Source organism: Schistocerca americana, chromosome 6, assembly GCF_021461395.2.
Source record: "Schistocerca americana isolate TAMUIC-IGC-003095 chromosome 6, iqSchAmer2.1, whole genome shotgun sequence".
NCBI classification, from domain to species: Eukaryota; Metazoa; Arthropoda; class Insecta; order Orthoptera; family Acrididae; genus Schistocerca; species Schistocerca americana.
The window spans coordinates 525,800,226-525,822,602 of NC_060124.1; the positions used below are offsets into that span (position 1 = coordinate 525,800,226).

The 22,377-nt window shown below is 40.1% G+C and overlaps 2 protein-coding genes across 2 annotated transcripts in view; one reads left to right on the forward strand and one right to left on the reverse strand.

The window, feature by feature from the left end:
• Window positions 1-2,443, reverse strand: part of LOC124619422 (E3 ubiquitin-protein ligase RNF14-like) — a 79,169-nt gene extending 76,726 nt beyond the window's left edge. The window contains exons 1-2 of the mRNA XM_047145791.1: window positions 2,187-2,443; window positions 1,982-2,112 (exon numbers count right to left, since the gene is read on the reverse strand). Of these exons, the coding sequence (XP_047001747.1) occupies window positions 1,982-2,112; window positions 2,187-2,361 (306 nt within the window). The 5' untranslated portion in view covers window positions 2,362-2,443. The remainder of the gene's footprint in view (window positions 1-1,981; window positions 2,113-2,186) is intronic.
• Window positions 2,444-2,693: 250 nt separating this feature from the next.
• The window catches only part of LOC124619228 (ribonucleoside-diphosphate reductase large subunit), an 80,279-nt gene continuing 60,595 nt past the window's right edge, over window positions 2,694-22,377 (forward strand). Inside the window, exons 1-3 of the mRNA XM_047145467.1 lie at window positions 2,694-2,814; window positions 5,739-5,827; window positions 16,742-16,919. Coding sequence (XP_047001423.1) covers window positions 2,772-2,814; window positions 5,739-5,827; window positions 16,742-16,919 — 310 coding nt within the window. The 5' untranslated portion in view covers window positions 2,694-2,771. The remainder of the gene's footprint in view (window positions 2,815-5,738; window positions 5,828-16,741; window positions 16,920-22,377) is intronic.

Consider the following 22,377-nt stretch of genomic DNA (forward strand, 5'->3'; position numbering starts at 1 on the left):
ATAACTACATATAAAAATAAGAAAATTGGAATCAGTCAACTATAAAGGTCAACTATAATTACTTATACGAAAAAACCAACACCAACTAAAAAAAAAAAAAAAAAAAAAAACAAAAAAAAAAAAAAAAACAAAAAAAAAAAAAAAACAAAAAAAAAAAAAAAAAAACAACAACAACAACAACAACAACAACAACACACCACCTCAAAAATTAAAAACTTAAACATCCCTAAGTAAATTAAAACACATTCAATACACAAAACATTACAGCTCGAGAAAAATAGACCAAAAAAACAATTACTTACAACCAACAAATTTCGGCCAGCCATACCAAACACACACACACACACACACACACACACACACACACACACCACACAACGCCATCAAACACAACAAGACGACATCTACAAACACAACCAACTCAAACTCCGTGCCGTAATGATGTCACACACAACAACACCCTTACGTCATGGGTCAAAGGAGACGGGTGGAATCTGACACTTCCGTTAACCCCAGTTACTGACTAATTTCACAAGACATTCTCATGCTCTAATCCCAGTTGGTTTGCATACTCCCTTTTTTCTGAAAAACTGCTCAAAACACGATTAAACGACTTTATTGTACAAAATTACAGGAGTGAAAGATCTTTAGAGCAAGTCTCATGAGGCAAGGCCATCTAGGTGAAGGTTTACTCACCAGCCTCAACAAATCCGCTAGGTATCAATATGGTTTGACTAGATCTGCCTGCCTTGTAGAACCACATAAAATGCATCTTTATTGAAGCTGGGATCAAACAAATGCCTTGTAAAACCACAGGAAGTGAGACCTCTGAACTCCCCAGCTTTATTTGACAATACATTTAAGAATGTGAAGATCTTTCTGGTATCTGATTTTCAGCTCCACACCATGCCAATTTACTACAAAAATGACACATTTTAAGTGTGAGGACTGCAACAAACAATATCAAGTGAGATATGCATTGTAAGTGATGATCAAAATTTGATGTTGGCAGTTTATTAAATTAGTTACATGTTTGTAAGCTCATTTCAAAGTTTTCTTCTGAAATAATGTAGTATGAGAGAGTTTACTATTTTTCAGACCACCACATGCAACTACAGTTAAAAACTAGTTTTTTTTACAGGCTAACAGTTTTAAAATGAAAATTCATATACGAAATAGGAGTAAAAGAAATGATTTCAGGTTAGATTTGAAACATGCTTTGCTACCTGTCACACATTTTATGTTATTGGCTAAATTTTTGAAAAAAACTGTTGATGCATATTGGACTCCTTCCTGAGCCACTGACACCTTTGTTAGCAGGTAGTAAATGTCATTTTGACCATTGCTGAGGTATGGACACGACTATTCGTCTCAAAGTGCTGATGAATATATTTGACACAGCTAAGTGGCTCCAAGTTTGTGTTACATGCTCATGGGGTGGTTCATCCAATAATGTATGTCTGCAGAGGAGGAAGTAAATATGTTTACAAACTAGTTTTTTAATTTTTTTATTACTGTTATAGAGAAGTTATAGAAGATTTTACTTACAAGTGCGCACATGCACAAGATTTCAATTAATTGTGGCTATAATGACTATGTCTATCAACTACGACTCTGTAATGAACTTATTTGTGTTACGCTGCTCTAGATCACTTTTAGTAAGTGACTAGTAACATAATGTATGTATATTAATTCAACAATAACAGTATTACTTTACAGGCAAACTACCTTCATGCATTAATCAGTAACCCAACCTACTTGAGAACTATCAAAAGAAAATTTTTCTCCACCCTGTACAACTGATTTTTAACTGTGGACACCCAGGTTAGTTACAGTATAACTGCTTTCCTAGCGTTAGAGATGCAGGTATCATGAAAAATTGAACATAGTGTGAACAGTTGTGTTGGTTTAATGCGAAGTACATAAGTTCTTTCCTGCATTTGTTTTGTAATTATTTATACATGCAAGACGTACTACATACCTCAATCTTTCTCAACCATTTGCACGATAATGTGAAATCCGGTGGATTCGTCGATGGGTAATCGGGAGGTAAGCTGAAGTATAAAACCAATGGTGGCAAGTACCTGATACTAACTTCGGTGACTTCATTATCTGCAAAACAGTTGAGTTTCACAGCATACCATAACACTTATTTTAGACTAGCAGCAGACATTGCATCACAGTACCTTCTTTCCTTAGGTCACGATAAATGATTTTAAAATCAGACGAAATATCTGGGTACGCATAGAATTGTCCGCCAGATTTACCACTGTCTTCTATAATTTTAATTTCTTCTGCATTATATATGCTTTCCAACGCAGAAAGTTCATTTTCTTGACTTTCTTTATCTGACATCTGCATATTTAATTTTCTTAACTGTACGACCGACTTCTGCTGGTCTTAACATTTGCTTACTGCAGAGTGCAGACTCTTTGATCCGCCGCCGTTTGTCGTAGCACTATTGTCTTATCATTGTTCTCTCGTTCGTTGTCGAAAATAAATATGTTGTACTTACCCGGATATCAGTTGTGATGCACACTGTGCTGGAATCTAATTCCTTAAACTTCAAAAACTTCGTGCCGATTAAAATGATGCGTTACATAATTCTTCTTGAATTGTCGAACAACAAGCAAATACGACAAGTCTGGGAAATTTAATTGTATCCGTTGGCTCACCTGACTACTATTTTACCCGCGCTTTGCATCGAAATACACCGTGGCGGGTAGTTGTGTACGTTAGGCGAATAAGCGGCAAACGTAGGTTTTTCCGAGATGGTTGTTGAAAGATCTGGTAAAATGTTTGTTTTGAAGAGAGGTAAGCTCGTAAATACACAAATAAAATTACATAAGCAGCAAAATAATTCGCATTTGTATGTTATTTTTACGAATATCAATGACTGAATTCTTCACTGTGTAGTTTTAAAGGATTACCATCATATTTTTTTCTTTTTTTAAAAAAAATTGTTTTACAGGAAGATGCACTCCATATAGATTCATAATACATAATTCTAAGGTATCATTGGAAGAGCACATACGATGTAGAACACTCATTCATATTTGTTAGAAGTAGTCATAGTGGCACGTATGCAGGGTCGTTTATTCAGTCATCTTCGTTGACTGGTAGAGAATAAACAACTGTTGGAGTGCTGATTTCAGGAATATCGTCTGTCGTGAACCAGTAAGATTAGACCATCTAAAATCGTTAACGTACTTTACCTGACTCAACAACAGTGTGGGGTGTGTTAAGAAGTTGCACTAACGGCCTTACTCGTCAATTAATATTACCTGGCTTTTAAGTAATCTCAGACATCGCCGAACCATTGGTAACTAATTAGGTAGAGGATGAGGGAAGACGGGAAATTTTTCAGCGGTTTTGGATGTTTCTTAAGCTGTTTTTTCGCAGCCAGTTGCTTAATATTCTTTAATTTGTGAAATGATGCTGCTTTAACGTTACTGACAAAGCGAACTTGGGAAAGTATAAGTGTAGAAGCACTATGGGACATTGGCTTGCAGGTAGAACTGGTACTCGCAGTTTAAGTGTGAAATCAAAGTAACTGTGTTATTTACTTTTATTTTAGGAGGATTAGTAATAGTGTGTTCCCAAAGTTTCCCATTAACTGTGGCTGTTTAAGTTACTGTTCAGATTTGACGTTTCCAGTGTCTAAATAAATATAAGTGTTAACCTAACTTAAAAATGTTTCTAATCTTCTTTTACTGTTGAATTCGTGTTACTTTTGCCAGACTTAGGTCACAAACAACAGATAATGAGGTGGCAGTGAACTGGGGGACTTAACATATATGCCACACTTTTTTTTATCATTATGTAGCTCTACTAATTAAATTGGGGAACCGGAAACAAATGGAAAAGATGGTTTTCTTATAAGGTCACCTATTAAAACTCCAGTTGCATATAGGTTAAGCTTTTCTAACCAATTCACTTGGGTCCAGCACGTAGCAAAGATAGGGCCTATACTTAAAAATTGCTCAAGGTCTGCCCCCACACTTCCTGAATACAAGCACACAACTTGCACCAAATTACATGACACAGCCCTGCTGTACATTTTTAAAGTCACGGTTGTCAATAATAAAGTGCTGTATCTTTGTGTGTTGGATTGTTAGAGGGATGATGAAACCATTACAAAGTATAGTTTTTTGGAAATGCAAATCCACCATGGATGTAACAAAAACAACACTAATTTATGTAACAATCACACCACAAATTATGTACATGATCATTCAGAAATATTAGTATTAGAGCTGTACATCCTTGCTGATGCTAAGAACTTGGCATGGTTTGGAGTCCCTGTGCCACATTGTCTTTAACTGTTGTGCCAAAGAGTTAGTGTCTCTCGATATTTATTGGCAAAATCTGCCTCCAGGTGATTTGAAGTAGTAGTCACAAAGGATCAACAGGTTGCTGGAGAATTGTGATGAACTCGTGGGTGACCATATCTCAGGTATGTCTGATGGGCAACATGTCAGATGAGTGGAGAACAGTGGTACCCATTATTCTCCAAAGGAGGCTGGCCATAAGTAACTAAGTATTGCTGAAATATAGCAAATGGGCCGGCCGCAGCAGCTGAGCGGTTCTAGCTACTTCAGTCCAGAACCACGTGACTGCTACAGTCACAGGTTCGAATCCTGCCTCGGGCGTGGAAGTGTGTAATGTCCTTAGGTTAGTTAGGTGTAAGTAGTTCTAAGTTCTAGGGTACTGATGACCACCAATGTTAAGTCCCATAGTGCTCAGAGCCATTTGAACCATTTATAGCAAATGGATTTAACTTTTGAGATGATCAGTACCTCAAGCTCTAAACCTTTCTTGAAATGTCAATTGATCAGTGTGACCACATAATGCAGAAGTGGGGTGTGACCACATAATGCAGAAGTTGAAGACACATTTTATGTCCAGCATAACCTACCAATACTGAGTAGTAGCTTCATCCGGTGATGTAATGACGTGGCATGTGAATCCATACATGCACAAACAGGAAAGAGAACTGAACACTGATTTTTTTTTTTATTTATATATATTTTTTGGAATGTAGGCCTAGGTTGTGATGACAGATCTTTAGTGTATTGTCAGACTTATGTTACTTTGAGGTGAAGTCCTATTTGTAGCTCCAATTAATCCACATGTTGTACCCTTTGCTGGTAAAAATCATCACGTTAAGAAATTGTATTCTGTAGTGCTCAGTGGAAACTGTCAGAAATGAGTCACTGTGTTAGGTCCTAACATGTATGCAACATGCTTTATAGTAGGCCTATGGTATGAAGGGGAAATATGTGAAATAATTATGCCTACTTTATATATTTGAGTCCACCAATAGTCATTCATTTGCCCATTGCAGCACTGGTCATTTGTTGCTTTTGGGCATTGGAAGCCTACGCGGTTAACATTGAGGGCAAAGCTGTAGGCCTGCACTCCCTTAGTTGCTTATTTATAGCACTCTGCAATCTTTTAGTCAGATAGTATGAAAATCAGTTAACAAGATACCGTACAATACTGTGAACTGCACAATGAAGAGCTATTGAAAAATCAGAGAGTAGAAGTTTATCATTCAAGTTTGGTATAATCTTTTAGTCTTCCTTTTTTAGAGTGGTGGGTGGGGCATCAGCTTGAGTAGGGCGGATGGTAGAAAGGGTTTTGTATCACGTAAGGCACAGTGCTCACCTCTCATTTTGTGGCTTAGGCCCTGCATCAAGTTTTTTCTTAATCTATAATTTTGTGGTGTTTTACAGATGGAAGGAAAGAGGAAGTCCATTTTGACAAGATCACATCCAGAATACAGAAACTGTGCTATGGATTGAACATGGATTTTGTGGATCCAGTAAGTGGTATTCTGTTGTTTTATATAGTGTAGAACAATATATTTTTGTCTAGAAATCGTGTGTTCGTGTCGTAATTGAATTTGCATTGGCCATAAATTTTTTTACAACTTTGAAATTCACTGCTGAATTTGTTTTCCTCAGTAACAGGTCTCACATGTTTTTATGAGTTTAAAACACACATAAAAGTGTAAATACCTATTACAGGGTGGATACGGCCTGAGAGATACGGGAAAAACCCGGGAATTTTTTCATCCGGGAAAAACCCAGGAATTTTGTAGAAATCTGGGATTTTTCATTGTTTTAGATTTTAGTTAAATTTTTGTAGGTTTGATGTGTAAGATTTGATACGCTGACAAAGAACTTTAGCCCACTACTGCTGAATAACACTGCAGCAATGAAACATAAATCTGAGAATAACACCAAAATAAAAGTTTAATTGCATAGAAAATGGGTAATTTAGACAATGCACAGACCAGTTTGCCGACACCAAAAAGTGTCAAAAGGCTTTATTTAGGTCAAAGATTATGCTGTACGTCCTTAACAACTAACGTGCATTCAATGTGTGTGACGTCACAATTGTTTACATTTGTAACAGATCACTGGAAAATATTCCGAATAGTGGCTTGAGAAGCGTTACTTTCAAAGTAAATTTCCACACAAGATGATTTATGTTACGTGTGAGAATGTGCAGTGAATTTCTTAAATCACAGGGCATTATAACTCTCATTCAAAACGTTATACTTTGAGGATCAGCCATTTGAAAAAATTCAGGCCCAGAATATAAGTCATTTATGCCACCATTTAAAATTTTACCGGCACATTTGTATTTGATATGACTTAACGTGTAACACATGCTAAAAGAAGATCGAGCTTCAAGTTAGTTTTCATATTTAATGTTGTTCTTTCATAGATAAAAAATTATGCAATCAATGGCAAAAAGTATAATTGACCTTCAAAAAAGTGCATAATGTGTTACTGAGCAATGTCACAAGTCTCTTCATGCAATAACACTTCGACTTTTCTATAGTATAGAAAAGATGAAGTGTTCTAGCATGCAGAGCCATACCAGTTCGCTTCTTATCTACTCTTTTTGCCGGTGAATTGCCTCTTCGTCTCTGAACAGCTCTAACGTTCGCTACTACTTCTTTCTAACTAATACTATGAATGGGCAACAGAAGGCAGCACCGGTCAAGCGACAGGTAGCGGGACATCCGTACCTTGCTCTCGTACGAAATTAGTCCAGTTTTAGAGCGAAAACCTGTGTCAAGCACAGCTACTACATTCCCTGCTCTAAAATTTGCTTTCAGTAAGGACAAGTATGTCTTCTACCTCTTCCATTCCTTAATTTTTCTGATTTTATTATTGTTTTTATATAAATACAAAATCTTGCCGTTTAACCATTGTTAAAGACCTTTAATTACTTTCTTTCGTTTTAGAATAATAAGAGATTTTTTTCCGTAAAATTTGTCCCGAAAGTTTTGCAGATAATAAAGTGACTTATGTCACAATGACTAAATTAAGACTCATCTACGAGCTTGCCACTTTTAGTGAGGAATACCCAGAATCTTTTTCACAAAAAAGAGCTACTTCGAGAAAAGGGGCCAAGGGTCACTCCATCGTGTAGAATACAATGAAAATCGAAAGAAAGAAATGTCAAGAAAGAATCGATCAGATCCAGTCCAATCCTGATGGTCACCTTGACCCAGTATCTTGAATGACAGGCCTTCTTTTCCATTAGTAGCCTTTCCTCTGCACCGTTCTTCTATTTTGTCAAATAAACCTTTGTAATTGTAAGGTTGCCAGAAGGAAGACGACTTCTTTTCGCCTTCCCAATCTTTGCATTATCCTTGTCAGACCCTATGCTCCTTCTGGACCCATCTCCGTGCCCTACAGCTCCTAATCCAGTGAACGTCCCCACTGCAGGACGTGCCTAATGCACCCTCCTACCACCACCTATTCCAACCTTGTAACTGACAAAACATATAATATGAAAGGGAGAGCCACCTTTGAAACGACACGTCATGTACCATCTGTTGTGTAAACAATGTTTTCAGCCTTTTACATTGGCACGACCACCACCAAGTTATCTGTTAGGATGAATGGGCATAGGCAGGGGGTGTATACTGGAAACACGCAATATCCTGTAGCTGAGCATGCTCTACAGCGTGACAGTCATGACCTCGGTGCCTGTTTCACCACATGCGCCATCAGCATTCTTCCTCCAGACACCAGTTTCTCTGAACTCTGCAGGTGGGAACTAGCGCTACAACATTCCCTTGGTTCTCGCCACTTACTTGGCGTTAATTTACTTGAACTTCTTCCATGTCAACGTATCTTCACAGTAACTGATCCTTTCTTCACTCTGTTTTAGTTTTCCACATATTTCATTTTATGACTTGTCTATTATTTTTTTTTTTTTTTTCTCCCTCTCACCTCTGTTGCATACAGTGCACTTAGCTTTTCACTCTTATTAACTCATGCATGATGTTTTAACTATAACCTGTCCTAAACTTCTCCAGTCCTTTTCCTTCACCCCTCTTCATTGGAATCTTCAACGTTTCTGCCAGAGGAAGGAGCCATGGCTCTGAAATCTTGCATAAGTAAAACCTTTTTTTTATATGTGTGTTCTTCGAATGCTGATTGGTGATTTTTTAGCCATCCAGTTGAATTATATTGTTAAAAATTGGTTAAACTCTTATAATATTGGTGGTGGGTTATATACTACAGCACATATTGTTTTGAAAGAAAGAAGTGAAACATGTAGAAGCTCTGTCAATGTAGTGACAGATGAGACTGTTAAAGATCAGATGAATTGATCATCCAAGGGACAAAGTGGTTCTGCAATGAATAAATGAGAAAAAGTGCTTGTAAAGAACATGGGAAAAATGAAGTGGTTTGGCACATTGTGACATGAATAATTACTGAAAATTTTAATTGATGGATGGAGAAAGGAGAACACACACACACACACACACACACACACACACACACACACACACACACACATTACAGAGCCACATTTGATGGATTCCTTCATGTTAGTATTCATATTTAAACATTCAGTTGTACAGCAAGCAGTACTGAAACACCATAAAACGTGAATATATCGTACATTTGTGACAAGCCAGTGCAAACGTAAAGTAAAATAAATAACATGAATATCTGTCATTTAGTTATGTGTGCATTCAGCAAAATAATCACAATTAACAGATATCATATCTGTAATTATCTAAAATACATTTGGACTGTGCTTGCAGATCTGTGGCTTATGACTGAAGTGTCACATCTAACATCTTGTGGGGTATCACTAAGAATATAAATCATTAATTTGTGTGTTAGCGTGGGATTATCATTTAGGACATTACCTATTATAGTTATTGCACATAGTGGTTTCACATGCAAGAAGTTCAAGTGAATAAAGGCAATGTGTTCGGAGCTAACATAGCAAAACTAGCATAATTAACAGACAAGACAAAACTTTGTATTCCCAAGTATGAGAGACCCCCCAGGGGGCTTGCCACTCTTTGGTGGGTTCATGCTTGGCTGCCACGGGGCCCCAGTCTTTGCAGCATCTTTTCACTTCTGTGGTGGATGTCTATTCTCTTGCTGTTCTTTATCCCTTCCCTTGGGGAACATCTCTCAGGTGTTATTTGGAATGTTCTGCATTGTCTGTCACTAATGTAAGAACAGTCTCACCACTGTTTTTCATTCCTTTACCTTTCTCTGTTTCCCTTCTCCTCTCGTTCCTCCGCTGCGGGGTTTGAGGGTCCTTTTTTCGTCTTCCCCCCTGTGCACTCCTGAAGGCCAGCCCATGCGTCTGACGCATAACAGGTGACTGGGTAATGCGTAATTCCCAACCCCGGATCGACAGGTAGGGTTCGCACATACCCCTGGCACTGGCCAGGCCCAGTGATTACCTGAGCTGCAACCTTCGGTCCCTCTGTCAGGTGTTCAGGACGTGTGGCCTGAGGTGTGAACAATCACCTAAGGTGGGTGTGTCCACTTGTGATGGGGGGCCCCCAGTTAGAAGGAGTGCGTCATTGGAGACGCCATCATCTTTCCAATCAACGTCTACAAAACGTAAATGTAATGAGGCTAACAATTCAAAGACCCTTCCCACTGCACCACGGTTCCTCGTGGTCTCATGCACAGAAGACTGTCAGTCCTTCGCCATGGTAAATACGTTTATTATTCAGAAAGGTGTTGATGCATTTGCTGGCCCTGTGAAATCCTACTCTCGTTTATGGAATGGCACTTGGCTTTTGGAGACTATTGGGATTCTCAAGCACAACAACTGCTTGTTGCCTCGCTTCTCCACGGTTACTGTGTTCGTTTTGAGGGACATAGAACTCTGAATTCTTCCCGTAGTGTAATTTACACCAGGCTGCTTGACGGTCTAACAGAGGCCAAAATCCAATCTTACCTCTCTGATCAGGATGTCATTGCCGTCCATTGGGTGATGCAAAAGGTAGATTCCTCCATAGTGCCTACCTGCGCTCTTTTTCTCACCTTTGACAGAGTAGAGCTTCCATCCGAGATCAAAGCAGGCTACGAAATTATCACAGTCCGACCATACATCCCGAACCTGATGCGCTTCTACCTGTGCCATTGTTTCAACCACACTAGAACATCTTGTCAACACCCTGCCAAATGTGTAACCTGTGGTAGGGATGCACATGAGGGCGATTGTCTGCTTCCTTCTCCCCACTGTATCAACTGCAATGGTGGCCATGCCACCTCCTCTTGGGATTGCCCATGTATCTTGATGAGTGGGATGTCCAAGAGATGCGGGTAAAGGAAAAAGTGCCTTGCACAGTCGCTCGCAAGTTATTGGCTAGTCGCAAACCCTGCGTTCTCGTGTCTGGCACTTATAGATAGTTCTGTTCTTGGAGACTAATGCCCAGCATCCCCTTTGGGGCTCTCCAGCATCCTGCCCGAGAGGCTCCCTCTTGACCTTTTCAACCACCTCAATTTAGTCCGCTTAAATACTGGTGTGCCTACCTTCCTTTCAGACACAACGCATACCTATTCTCACTTGGACCTCTCAATATCCACTATCCAACATCCACGTTGGTTCGCGTGGTATGCTCTGTCTGACACATACTCGAGCGACCATTTCCCCTGCGTAATCCGTCTCCTACATAACACCCCTTCTCCATGTTCCACTAGCTGGAAGATCTCCAAAGCCGACTGGGGGCTTTTCACCTCCCTGGCGACCTTCCATGATCAAAACTTCTCCAGCTGCGATAGTCAGGTCGCATACCTCACGGATGTTATTCTCACTGCTGCTGCATATTCCATCCCTCGTACTTCCTCTTCTCCATGTTGAGTCCCAGTCCCCTGGTGGACTACAGCATGCAGCGACGCTATTCATGCTCGGCGACATGCTTTATGCACCTTCCAATGCCACCCTACGATGGCGAACTGTATCAGTTACAAACGACTCTGTGCACAATGTCGTTGTGCTATCAAAGAAAGCAAAAAGGCTTGCTGGGTGGCTTTCACCGGATCGGTCAACAGTTTTACTCTTTCTTCGGTTGTGTGGGGTGGCCTGTGCCGGCTATCTGGCACCAGGGTCCACTCCCCGATTTCTGGCCTAACTGTAGCGAATGAAGTCTTTGTGGATCCTGAGGATGTCTCAAATGCCTTTAGCCACTTTTTTGTGAAGGTTTTGAGATCTGCCCATTACCACCCTGCCTTCCTCCCCGGAAAACAAGCATAAGAGGCATGGCCACATGTTTTCCAGTCTTTGAATCGTGAAAGTTTCAATGCCACCTTCACCGTGCGGGAACTCGAAAGTGCACTCGCCCAGTCCTGATCCTCTGTTCCGGGGCCGGATGGTATCCATATTCAGATGCTGATGAACCTTTCTCCTGCAGGTAAAGGCTTTCTTCTTCACACCTATAATCGCATCTGGACTGAAGGTCATGTTCCCACACGCTGGCGTGAAGCAATTGTTGTTCCCATACCCAGACCAGGAAAGGACAAATGCCTTCCTTCCAGTTATCGCCCCGTCTCCCTTACCAGCTGCGTCTGCAAGGTGATGGAGCGCATGGTAAATTCTCGATTGGTTTGGCTCCTTGAATCTCGATGCCTCCTTCCCGATGTCCAGTGTGGCTTTCGTAGGCGCCGCTCTGCTGTTGACCACCTAGTTATCTTCTCGACCTTTATTGTGAACAACTTTTTGCATACGCGCCAGATGGTGGCTGTGTTCTTAGATTTGGAGAAGGCTTATGATGCCTGTTGGAGGGCGGGCATTCTCCGCACCATGCGCACTTGGGGCCTTCACGGTCGCCTGCCTTTTTTTATTAATGCATTTTTAATGGATCGAATGTTCAGGGTACGTGTGGGCTCTGTTTTGTCAGATGCCTTTCGCCAGGAGAATGGGGTGGCCCAGGGCTCCGTTTTGAGTGTGGCCCTTTTTGCCATAGCTATCAATCCAATAATGGATTTCCGTCCAGCTAACGTTTCAGGCTCCCTTTTCGTGGATGACTTTACTGCAGTGTTCTCTGACTTTACTGCAGTGCTCAGAGAACATGTCTCCTGGAGTGCTGTCTTTAGTTTTGTCTAGACTGTCTATATTCCTGGAGTGTCAGAATGGTTTCCGTTTTTCTGGTGAGGAAACGGTCTGTATGAACTGGCGTTACAAACAGCTTCTTCCACCATCCTTACATCTTGGTCCCGTTGCTCTGCCATTCGTGGAGACAACAAAATTTTTAGGTCTTACATTTGACAGGAAACTTTGCTGGTTTCCACATGTGTCTTACTTGGCTGCTCGTTGTACCCGTTCCCTAAATGTCCTCCGTGTTCTCAGTGGTACGTCATGGGGAGCAGATCGAATGGTCCTGCTTCACTTATATTGGTCCATTGTCCGATCAAAGCTGGATTATGGGAGCTTTGTCTACTCTTCTGTCCGGCCATCCATCTTATGCTTTCTAGACTCTATCTACCATCGGGGGTTACATCTGGCAACTGGAGCATCTACACCAGCCCTGTTGAGAGTCTGTATGCCGAAGCTGCCGCATTACCACTAAACTACCGGCGCGATATGTTGCTTTGTTGGTATGCCTGCTGACTGATGTCAATGCCTGACCACCCGTCGTATTTCTCCTTCTTTGACGACTCTCTAAACCGCCAATACGGCCTGTATGTCTCTGCCCTGTTACCTCCTGGAGTTCGCTTTCGTCGCCTGCTTCAGCAACTTTATTTTAGCCTCCCTACGACTTTTCGAGTGGGTGAGAGCCCGACGCCACCTTGGCTCCAGACTCAGGTTCGCGTGCACATTGAACTCAGCTCGCTCCCAAAGGAGAGGACCGCGGATTCGATATACCGCTTGAGGTTTGTCAAACTTCTTTCGAGGCTCACTAATAATGTCTTCATTTACACAGATGGCTCAAAGACTACTGCTGGCGTCAGATGTGCCTTTGTCATTGGGGATGATACCTTTCAATTCCAGCTCCTTGACCAGTGTTGAAGCTTTGCAGCTGAGCTTTTTGCTCTCTATCCGACTGTTCAGTATATCCGCCGCCATTGTCATTTTCCATATGCCATCTGCTCTGATTGTTTGAGTGCCATTCAGAGTCTCCGTGACCCATATTTGCACCACCCTCTCATGCAACGAATTCAACGGTCCCTTCAGTCGCTAGCTGATACAGGCGCTCGTGTCTTTTTTTTTTTTTTTTTAATTCCTGGCCACATTGGTGTGCCTGGGAATGAAGCTGCTGATGCTGCAGCCAAGTCTGCTGTCCTCCTGCCTCGGACAGCTTCCTTTTGTGTCCCATCAACTCATGTTAGTGGGGTTCTTTATCAGCGCGTTTCATCATTGTGGCATGAGGCTTGGTCCTCTCTCCATGAAAATAGCTTAGGGCCATCAAACCGATCCTGACAGCTTGGATGACGTCCTCACGCCCTTCCCGACGAGAGGAGGTCATTTTGGCCATTGTGGATTGGGCATTGCCGATTTAGCCACCGCTACCTGTCGTCCAGTGACCCGACCCCGCAGTACCCCTGTGGTCATCCATTGACGGTGCGCCATGTTTTATTGTCCTGTCCCCGTTTTATTCACTCTCGTGTTTTGACGGACTTGTCCAAAGAGATCTCTTTTGTTTGTCTGCGTCTTTGTAAGTACTTTCTGGTGTTGCTCCCTTGCGTTTTTGTATACTACTAGTGCACTAACGTTTGTGACTGGGCGCTAATTACCTTATTAATTGAGGAGGCACTACCCCACCACTTTGTACACATTGCGCCCAAGTTTTAACTGTCCACCACTTACCGACAAAATGCCCATTTTTTTTTAACTGTTTACGTTCCTTTAGGGTTTGCCGTCTGAGTTATCAGCCGTTTTGGCAAATGATGCGCGGGTTGTCGACTGCGTTTTACTTTCTATCCACCAAAGGCCATTTAATTTACAGTCTTGGACCTCCGTTTCTATATGGTGTCTTTTTAGCCCTTTCCCCATGTCCCTGTTTTTCACTGTCTTCTCTTCTGTCAATTTGGGATGACATATAGTCGTTTTTTTAACTCCTCTCTGTCTTTGTGTTCTATAGTTTTGACTTGGGTGCATACGATCCCAGTTGTGTTTGCTCCCTAAAGCAAAACAAAACAAATCAACCTTGACTTTGGAAGTAAAACTTTGCAATTTGATCGGAGTAAAAACCCCAAGAGATTTTGCTTGTATGTAAAATAAGTAAGTGGGTCAAAATCACCTATTCATTCACTCAGTGACCATACTGGCACTGAAACGAAAGATGACAGAGAGAAGGGTGAAATAATGAATCCGGTTTTCCAAAATTGTTTCACCATGGAATATCATAACATGGTCCCTCCTTTCAATTGTCATACGAATGTCAGAATGGCAGATATTGAGATAATCCATCGCGGAATAGGAAAAAAGCTACAATTGCTTATCAGTGGAAAGGTGTCAGGACCGGATGAGATACCCATAAAATTCTACAAATATTATGCAAAACAACTTGCTCCCCTTCTAGCAGTTGTTTTTCATAGATTGCTTGAGCAACGAAGGGTACCTAGCAACTGGAAGAAAGCGCAGGTCATTCCCATTTTTAAGAAGAGCTATAGGACAGATGCACACAATTATAGACCTATATTGTTGACATTAATCTGTTGTAGAATTATGAAGCATGTTTTCTGTTCAAGAACTATGATGTTCTTGGAGAAGGAAATTCTCCGCTATAAAAATCTACATCGATTCAGCAGACAGAGATCCTGCGAAACTCGGCTCACTCTGTTCCTCTGCGAGATCCGTAGCGCCATATACAATGGCCCTCAGGTTGATGCCATGTTACTTGACTTCAGGAAGGCATTTGACACCATCCTGCACTGCCGTTTAGTGAAAAAAAATACAAGCTTATCGAGTATCAGAGCAGGTGTGTGACTGGGTTCAAGACTTCCTTGCAGACAGAACTTAACAAGTCGCTCTTAATGGAACAAAATCCGCAGGAGTACCCCAAGGAAGTGTGACATGATCATTACCGTTTACAATATATATAAATGACTAGTAGAAAGCATCAGGTGCTTTCTAAGGCTGTTCGCAGATGATGTGGTTGTCTACAACAAAGTAGAAACGCCAGAAGATAATAACGATTTGAAGAGTGACCTCCAGAGAATTAATAAATGGTGCAAGCTCTGGCAGTGATCTTGAATGTAAATAAATGTAACATATTGTGCATACATGGGAAAAGAAATCCAATACTGTGTAGCTACACTATTGATGACAAACTGCTGGAAACAGTGTCTGCCATAAAATACTTACGCAGTTGGACCTTAAGTAGAACTTTTATATAAAACAAATAGTGGGAAAAGCAGATGCCAGACTCAGACCCACAGGAAGAATCTTAAGGAAATGTACTCATCCACGAAGGAAGTGGCTTATAAGGCACTTGTTCGGCCCATTTTTGAGTACTGTTCATCTATCCGAGATCCCTACCAGAGAAGATGGAACGAAGAGTGGCATGTATCATCATTGAATCGTTTAGTTGGCACGAGAGTGTAATGGAGAAGGTCAGCAAACTCCACTGGCAGACATTACAAGAGAGGCGTTTTGCATCTTGGAGAAATTTACTGTTGAAATTTTGAGAGAGCACTTTCTGGGAAGAGTCGAACAACATATTACTTCCCCCGACGTATGTCTTGTGTAATGACAATGAGGAGAAAATTCGAGAAATTAGGGGCAATACAGAGGTTTACCAACAGTCATTCTTCCATTGCGGTATTTGCGAGTAGAATAGGGTTGGAGGGCTTAGTTAGTGGTACAAAAAGCACCCTCCGCCACACACCATTGGGTGACTTGCGGAGTATGATGTAGATGTAGATACAACTACTTGTAACATGCTTGTGATGGGTGATACTGCTTAAAAATGCATTACATGTGTTTTTTTACCTCACTTGTATGTAATAAAATATTTAGATGATAAGGCCTAAAGTAATCAAGCAATTGTATAAGGTTCTTTACTAAAGAGATTAGCTTTATTGGATGTAATATGTGCTTAGAGTATATGATTGTATATGAATTTTAAGAGGGCAGAACATTAACCTCCCTGAATATATAGATACACTTATTTAACCATTATTTGCCAACTATATAGTAATCACCTTTGGGGTAAGGCCATTGTTATACACATTGTAATAGCAAAAGAAATCACGCAATCCCCATTTGTGAGCAAAGCACAGTTGCTCCTCAGACAGCAACGTATTTCCAACAGTGTAATAACAAAAAAAATTTCATTGAAGATAAACTTACTGTTTTGCAAGTGGTGCAATATTAGCAAAGCATTTATCATCTCCTCTCATGCAATTGTGTTGTGTAAATAATCTTTCTTATGTGCATTACAAGAGTTATTTGTCAATGTTTTGAAGTTTACCGCAGCTAATACACAAGTATCTTACTGTTACAGCCAGCGATCACTCTGAAAGTTATCAGTGGTCTATACTCTGGTGTGACAACAGTGGAGCTGGACAATCTTGCAGCAGAGACTGCCGCCACGATGACAACCAGACATCCTGATTATGCAGTACTGGCAGCAAGAATTGCAGTTTCAAACCTACACAAAGAAACTAAGAAGGCTTTCAGTGGTAAAAAAATACTTTTGTCACACTATGAAATGTATACACAAGTTTTATGAAATGGTTTCTTAAAATAGTTATAAATGTCTAAGATAAACTTAGTATTACTGCTAAAATGAATCGGGTTACAACCACCTGCCTCAGTTGTCCTGGAAATTTTGTGACTGTCTTTGTTCAGTGTGGACGATTGCTGGCTGAAAAATGGGAGCATACTGCTAGTCATGAGCATGTATAAAGACTGGTGATTGGGAGGTGCCCAGAAGCAGACTGCTCTATATTACAATTAAAGAAACAAGTTAAATTTTCCCACATTGGTGGTGTAAAGTGCTGATGTTGGCTATGATCATTGAATACTGGGAATAATAAGATGTTGGCATTAGCCAATTGACTGATGGTGTCCAGTATCCAATGACATTTGCTATTTTGGTTTGGTGGATTATAAAAATGCAGGCCATAAGCAAAATTTTACTGTTTACGAAGATAATTACTTTACTGGGCAGATAAGGGTACATACAAGAACGTGTCAACCATAGAGCAGGAACAGCATTAATTAGTTACTTCATGGTCAACACAAAAGACCAGTCCTCTTATTCTATATGGTTGGGTTTTCAAAGAGTAGTGATATCTTGGACAATAAATTTCTAGCGTCTTGTTGATTATAATGTTAGTTGTCACAAATGTTTCATTGTTTTTTTGTCAGTGTCTCTAGTTACTAGAAAATAATCACTTCAGTTTTGCGACAAAACTACATACAATAGTATTACTTCTTTTATTAATGGAAAACACCGGATTATTCTCTGTGTGGTTAGGTTTGTAGAGTCTATTTTCACATGGGCAGTCTGTTCAGCCGTTTCACATCCGACAATTTTTTGAAGCAAATTTGTCTGACACTAAAACATTGTGCACATTCTGCTATGGATGCCTGGCACTACTTACGTGACATTAAAGAATGCTTCAGTCAAGCAGTTTGCGATGTGTTTTGCCATCGGTGAAACAATTCTAAGAGCTGTTACTGCTTGTGTGGACCATGTACATACTAAAATTTGTGCACTTGGCAAGTTCTGAATTTAAACCACAAACCAATATTTGTTCCACTTTGTGGAACTGGAACTCCCAGTCGACCTTATCAAACTAATTAAGTTTATTGTGGGGATAAATTAGGTGTTACCGCCCAAAATCTGATTGGCTGCCTGCATATGTGTCACAGTTGGTCATCGTGAATTCCCAGTATTCAACAGTCGTTGCCAACATCAGCACGCTATTCCAACGTTGCTGTAAGTAAAATTTTACTGAAGCAACTTTGTGATTGGCATTTCAGTGAGTAGAGTGATAGGGCCAGCCACCAGCCAATTGTAGGTCTTTTGTGAGCTGTGTGTGCTCACTTTGTTGGCCATTTTATTGGCACATGTAGAGGGTGTGCACTGGCAACATTGCCCCTTGCCTTTACAAACTGTATCTCAAACTTATTTTAATAGAGCCATGCCATGAGGTATAATAGCTGGTAGTGTAATAAAACCTTGCCAGTTCTACATTGCTGAATTAATGCTGAATATTTACCAACAATTTTCATGATGGTGTGTGTCTTACCATCTGCTGTCCTGTGTTGCTCATTAATGGGGGGCAGGAAATGGATATTGTCATACATGGGTCTCTCTCAATTTCAGTTGCTTCTTTGCCCATTTTTTGAACAGTGTGTGTGAAGTACACTGACTTCCCACGTGTTGCACAGCCCAGAATTGCCACTCTGTAGGTCAACCAAAGTAAGTGATGTGGATTAACAGAACTACGCTATTAACTGATAACCAGTTATCTTCATCAGTGTTTGCACTATGCATTTGAAGAATTTTGAGCTCTCACCAAATGAATTTTTTAAAATAAAGATAACAAACTGTTTTATATAGGCTGCTGATATTCTGGGTGACCCGTGCTAGAATCTGAGAGCGATTCTAGTTTTCTTCAAAGTCACACTTTTCAGTACAGAATAGCAGCTCAGAATAACCTCTTATGCATGAAAAGTTAAGCTTGCAGTTTATATATGATTGGAAATGCAGCATGTGAACACTGTAAGCCAGTCATAAAAGTTGTCCAGAAAAATGTACATACAAAATATCTTTGTTATAGTTTAAATAAATCTACCTTTGGGGGGGTCGTATTCTTCTAAACATATTGTCAAAAAATAAAGGTGGCTGGTATCGGTTATTGGTGCATTCGCATTTGTATTCACATTCCACAGTTTGGTCCTACATTAAATGTTCACTCTAAAAATGATACGTAGCCTTCAAAAAGGAAGATCAAACTGGCAGTATGAGGAAGTATTTCGTCCCAGTACAGAACTGTGGTTATGTACCTTAGTACACGCACACTGCACTACCAAGCCTCAACATCTCTCACTACAATAAAGGCAGCAGCTTCTTTTGTGTTCTCAATGAAATGCGTGTATAGTCTGTTCAAAATTACTTCAGGATGGACAGTTCGGCTGGAGCACATGGAGGTGCGGAGAAGTGTCAAAGATGTTCCACGTGGAAGAGACGTGTTATCATACATTTTATTCAGCTCTCTCAAACAGGGAAACTATTCACTGTATAAATGTGGAACTGGCATCTGTGTGTTCTGTAGAAGTTGCACTATGTTTTTATTCTGGTTTCATATGTGGCAACAAATCATTAAGGCATTATACAGACGGTTTACAAAATTGCATTTTCTGTTGATGTTACCGAATTTTTCACATGCGTGGAAGTTTTTTGTTATTGATTTAAGGTGAAGATGTTAAGTGAATGAAATCTTAAAAATACATTGCATTTTCATCTACTTCATACTGACTGTCAAAGTTTTCTAACACGAGATAATGGAGATAATGTCGGCTGAATACGATCTGCTATGGTCCGCTGGTGCGTAAAGTACTAAGGGGTTGCCTATATGGTTACGTTATGACAAATGGATCGCTAAGTTTATAACTAACCTGTTATCAAGTTTTTTGCTCCAACTGCTTATTTCTAACATAACAAAAGATAAGATGTGAGAAATCCTATTTTATACAATATGATATTTGATGAATTCTTGAGGAGACAAACTTCATTTGGAGTTTCACTGACAAAGCCTTGTTATTAAAATGTCAAAACTTAACAAATTACAAGTTATGTAACTTGTGCACTTCAGACATGCACCTTAATCCATCCACATTTCATTTTGAAGGTGATAATGGAACTCCGACATTGCTCTCATCGCTATGACATACTTGAAATAGCACTGTAACTGCCGCTGTTCTTATTTAATCACATAATCACCATCCACATGGAATCTTTGTGAAACAGTTTTATTGTGCCATGCTCTCGCCATCATGCTGTACATATCTTTGTCTTATTTCTTCCAATATTCAAAGATGAGGTTTCTAACATCAGAGTGCTTCATCTGCAGAAAATTAAATTTATACTGTTCTTGGAAGCATAACCTTCAGTTTGAGCCTTTATTAACTCTGCTGGGTTGAAATGGCAGTGGTAAGGTGGTAGGCCAATGCTTGAATGCCCATACATTTTTGTGAGCTCGTAAATTCCATATATGCAAAACTGTGGTTAATGATGAGCTGTTAGTTCCATAAGCTCCAACCTTCTAAGGTTAGCACTTACATTGATGTTATGAAATTGAAGCCAGTCAGTCATTTCCCCCCTTTCGCCTTGGTATGGTAGGTGCTATTTCAGCAGCTGAATGATAAGAAGCATTATCAACAAAAATCTTTGACAGTTTTCCCAGATTTTGAATTAATGATTCTACAAAACTGCACTGTAAACATGATTTGGTTAATTTTTTGTGATTATCTCCTGTCTCTTTTGATTGATTTTATTCATTTATTTATTAACATTACAAAGTGACTCCCTTCCTTGGTAACATTGGTGGGTCTTTTGCCGTTAAAAATTAGTAATAATCTTCATACACACACTTCATCTTTTTCTGCAGCTTCTCTGTGCTGTTGCTTTTCTTGTGTTTTACATAATTACATTGTTAATTAATCCTGTGATTTAAAAAGCAAGAGACTGTTTGAGAAAAAGCAAGAAACCATTGGAGAGAGAACCTTGTGGTGGTGCATACATGGCAAATAATGAGTATGCTGGAAGGTTTTGTTGGGATTGTTCCTTACCTTTCACCTGTCCAGCCATATTTGACAACATGTTCAGAGTTGACATGTTTCATACAGGGTGTATACAACCTGGGAGATTCGGGAAAAACCCGGGAATTTTTTCACCTAGGAGAAAACCGTGAAAAACCTGGGAATTTTTAAAATTCTTTGTATTTTTCATTGTTATAGTTTCCAGTTACATTTTTGTAACTTTGACTGGTAAAAATCAATACTCCAACATTGGATATTACTTACATTTTTTAAAATTTTAAATTCAGTGCATTAATGCGATCTTAGTAAATAAGTGTTTGTAAAATGATTCTTTCATATAGTGTTCATTAAAAATCATTCCACTTGGAACCCGTGGAAGGTACATTAGCTTATTTGTTTCAGTTGTAAATATTTGTCATGTATTATTGTTTTTCTGACATGTTCTACATCCTGGGGGACCTCCTCACTATGGATCAATTGGAGTGAAAGTAAATCTAATCGTATCTGTATCTCACTACTGCAGAATAATACTGCAGCAATAAAACATGAACAAGAGAAAAAGAATGTAAATTGCAAAGGAAATGAATCGTATACAAAAATAAAACACAGTGCTCATATAAGTGTCCGCCAACAGCAAAATGTGTCAAAGGCTTTAGAAACACTATGCATTGCTTGATAACAGCAAATTGCCTTCGATCAGAGTGATGGCACAACTGTTTACATTAGGTTTGTTTGAGCAGTTGCGAGCGAGCACATGTGCATGCGCAGTCGAGTCATGTATGAGTAGTACCTTCTCCCGCTTCTGGCTTCATAAGTGTGGCAGTTAGCTGTATAAGCAATAGCAGCAAGCAGCCAGATGCTACTCGGAAAAATTTTATTCATGCGCCTAAGTTGCCAGATTCGCGCAGACCCAACGGGCCTGAATTTAGAAGTGGGGGCAAACCGGAGTATCTGCCCCGGGCAGCAATTTGCGAGATGGGGAGGGAGCGCCAGATTCATGTTTTTGAGGAAAAGACCTTGTTTTACACAGCGACTAGCATCCAGCACACGTTGGTCTGTCGATTACTCATATGATTTTGAAACATATCCCTGTTGGTATTTGAACGAATTCTAAGTTTATTTCTGAATGAATCGTAAGTTGATTTTTGAATGCATGCATAGTGTACATGTTGTCTCTGGTAGGGGAATCCTTGTTGCATCTAGAAATAAACTGTCCTGCAGACAAAAGGGGACAGGGCTATACCAGCTGAGCAGAATAAAATCGAACGGGTGAATGCCAGTCGCTGTTTATGTGGTTGACTGGGTTTGCGAATGATCAGCGTTGTTATAATTATTAATGAAATCCATTGATTCAGACTACCAGAG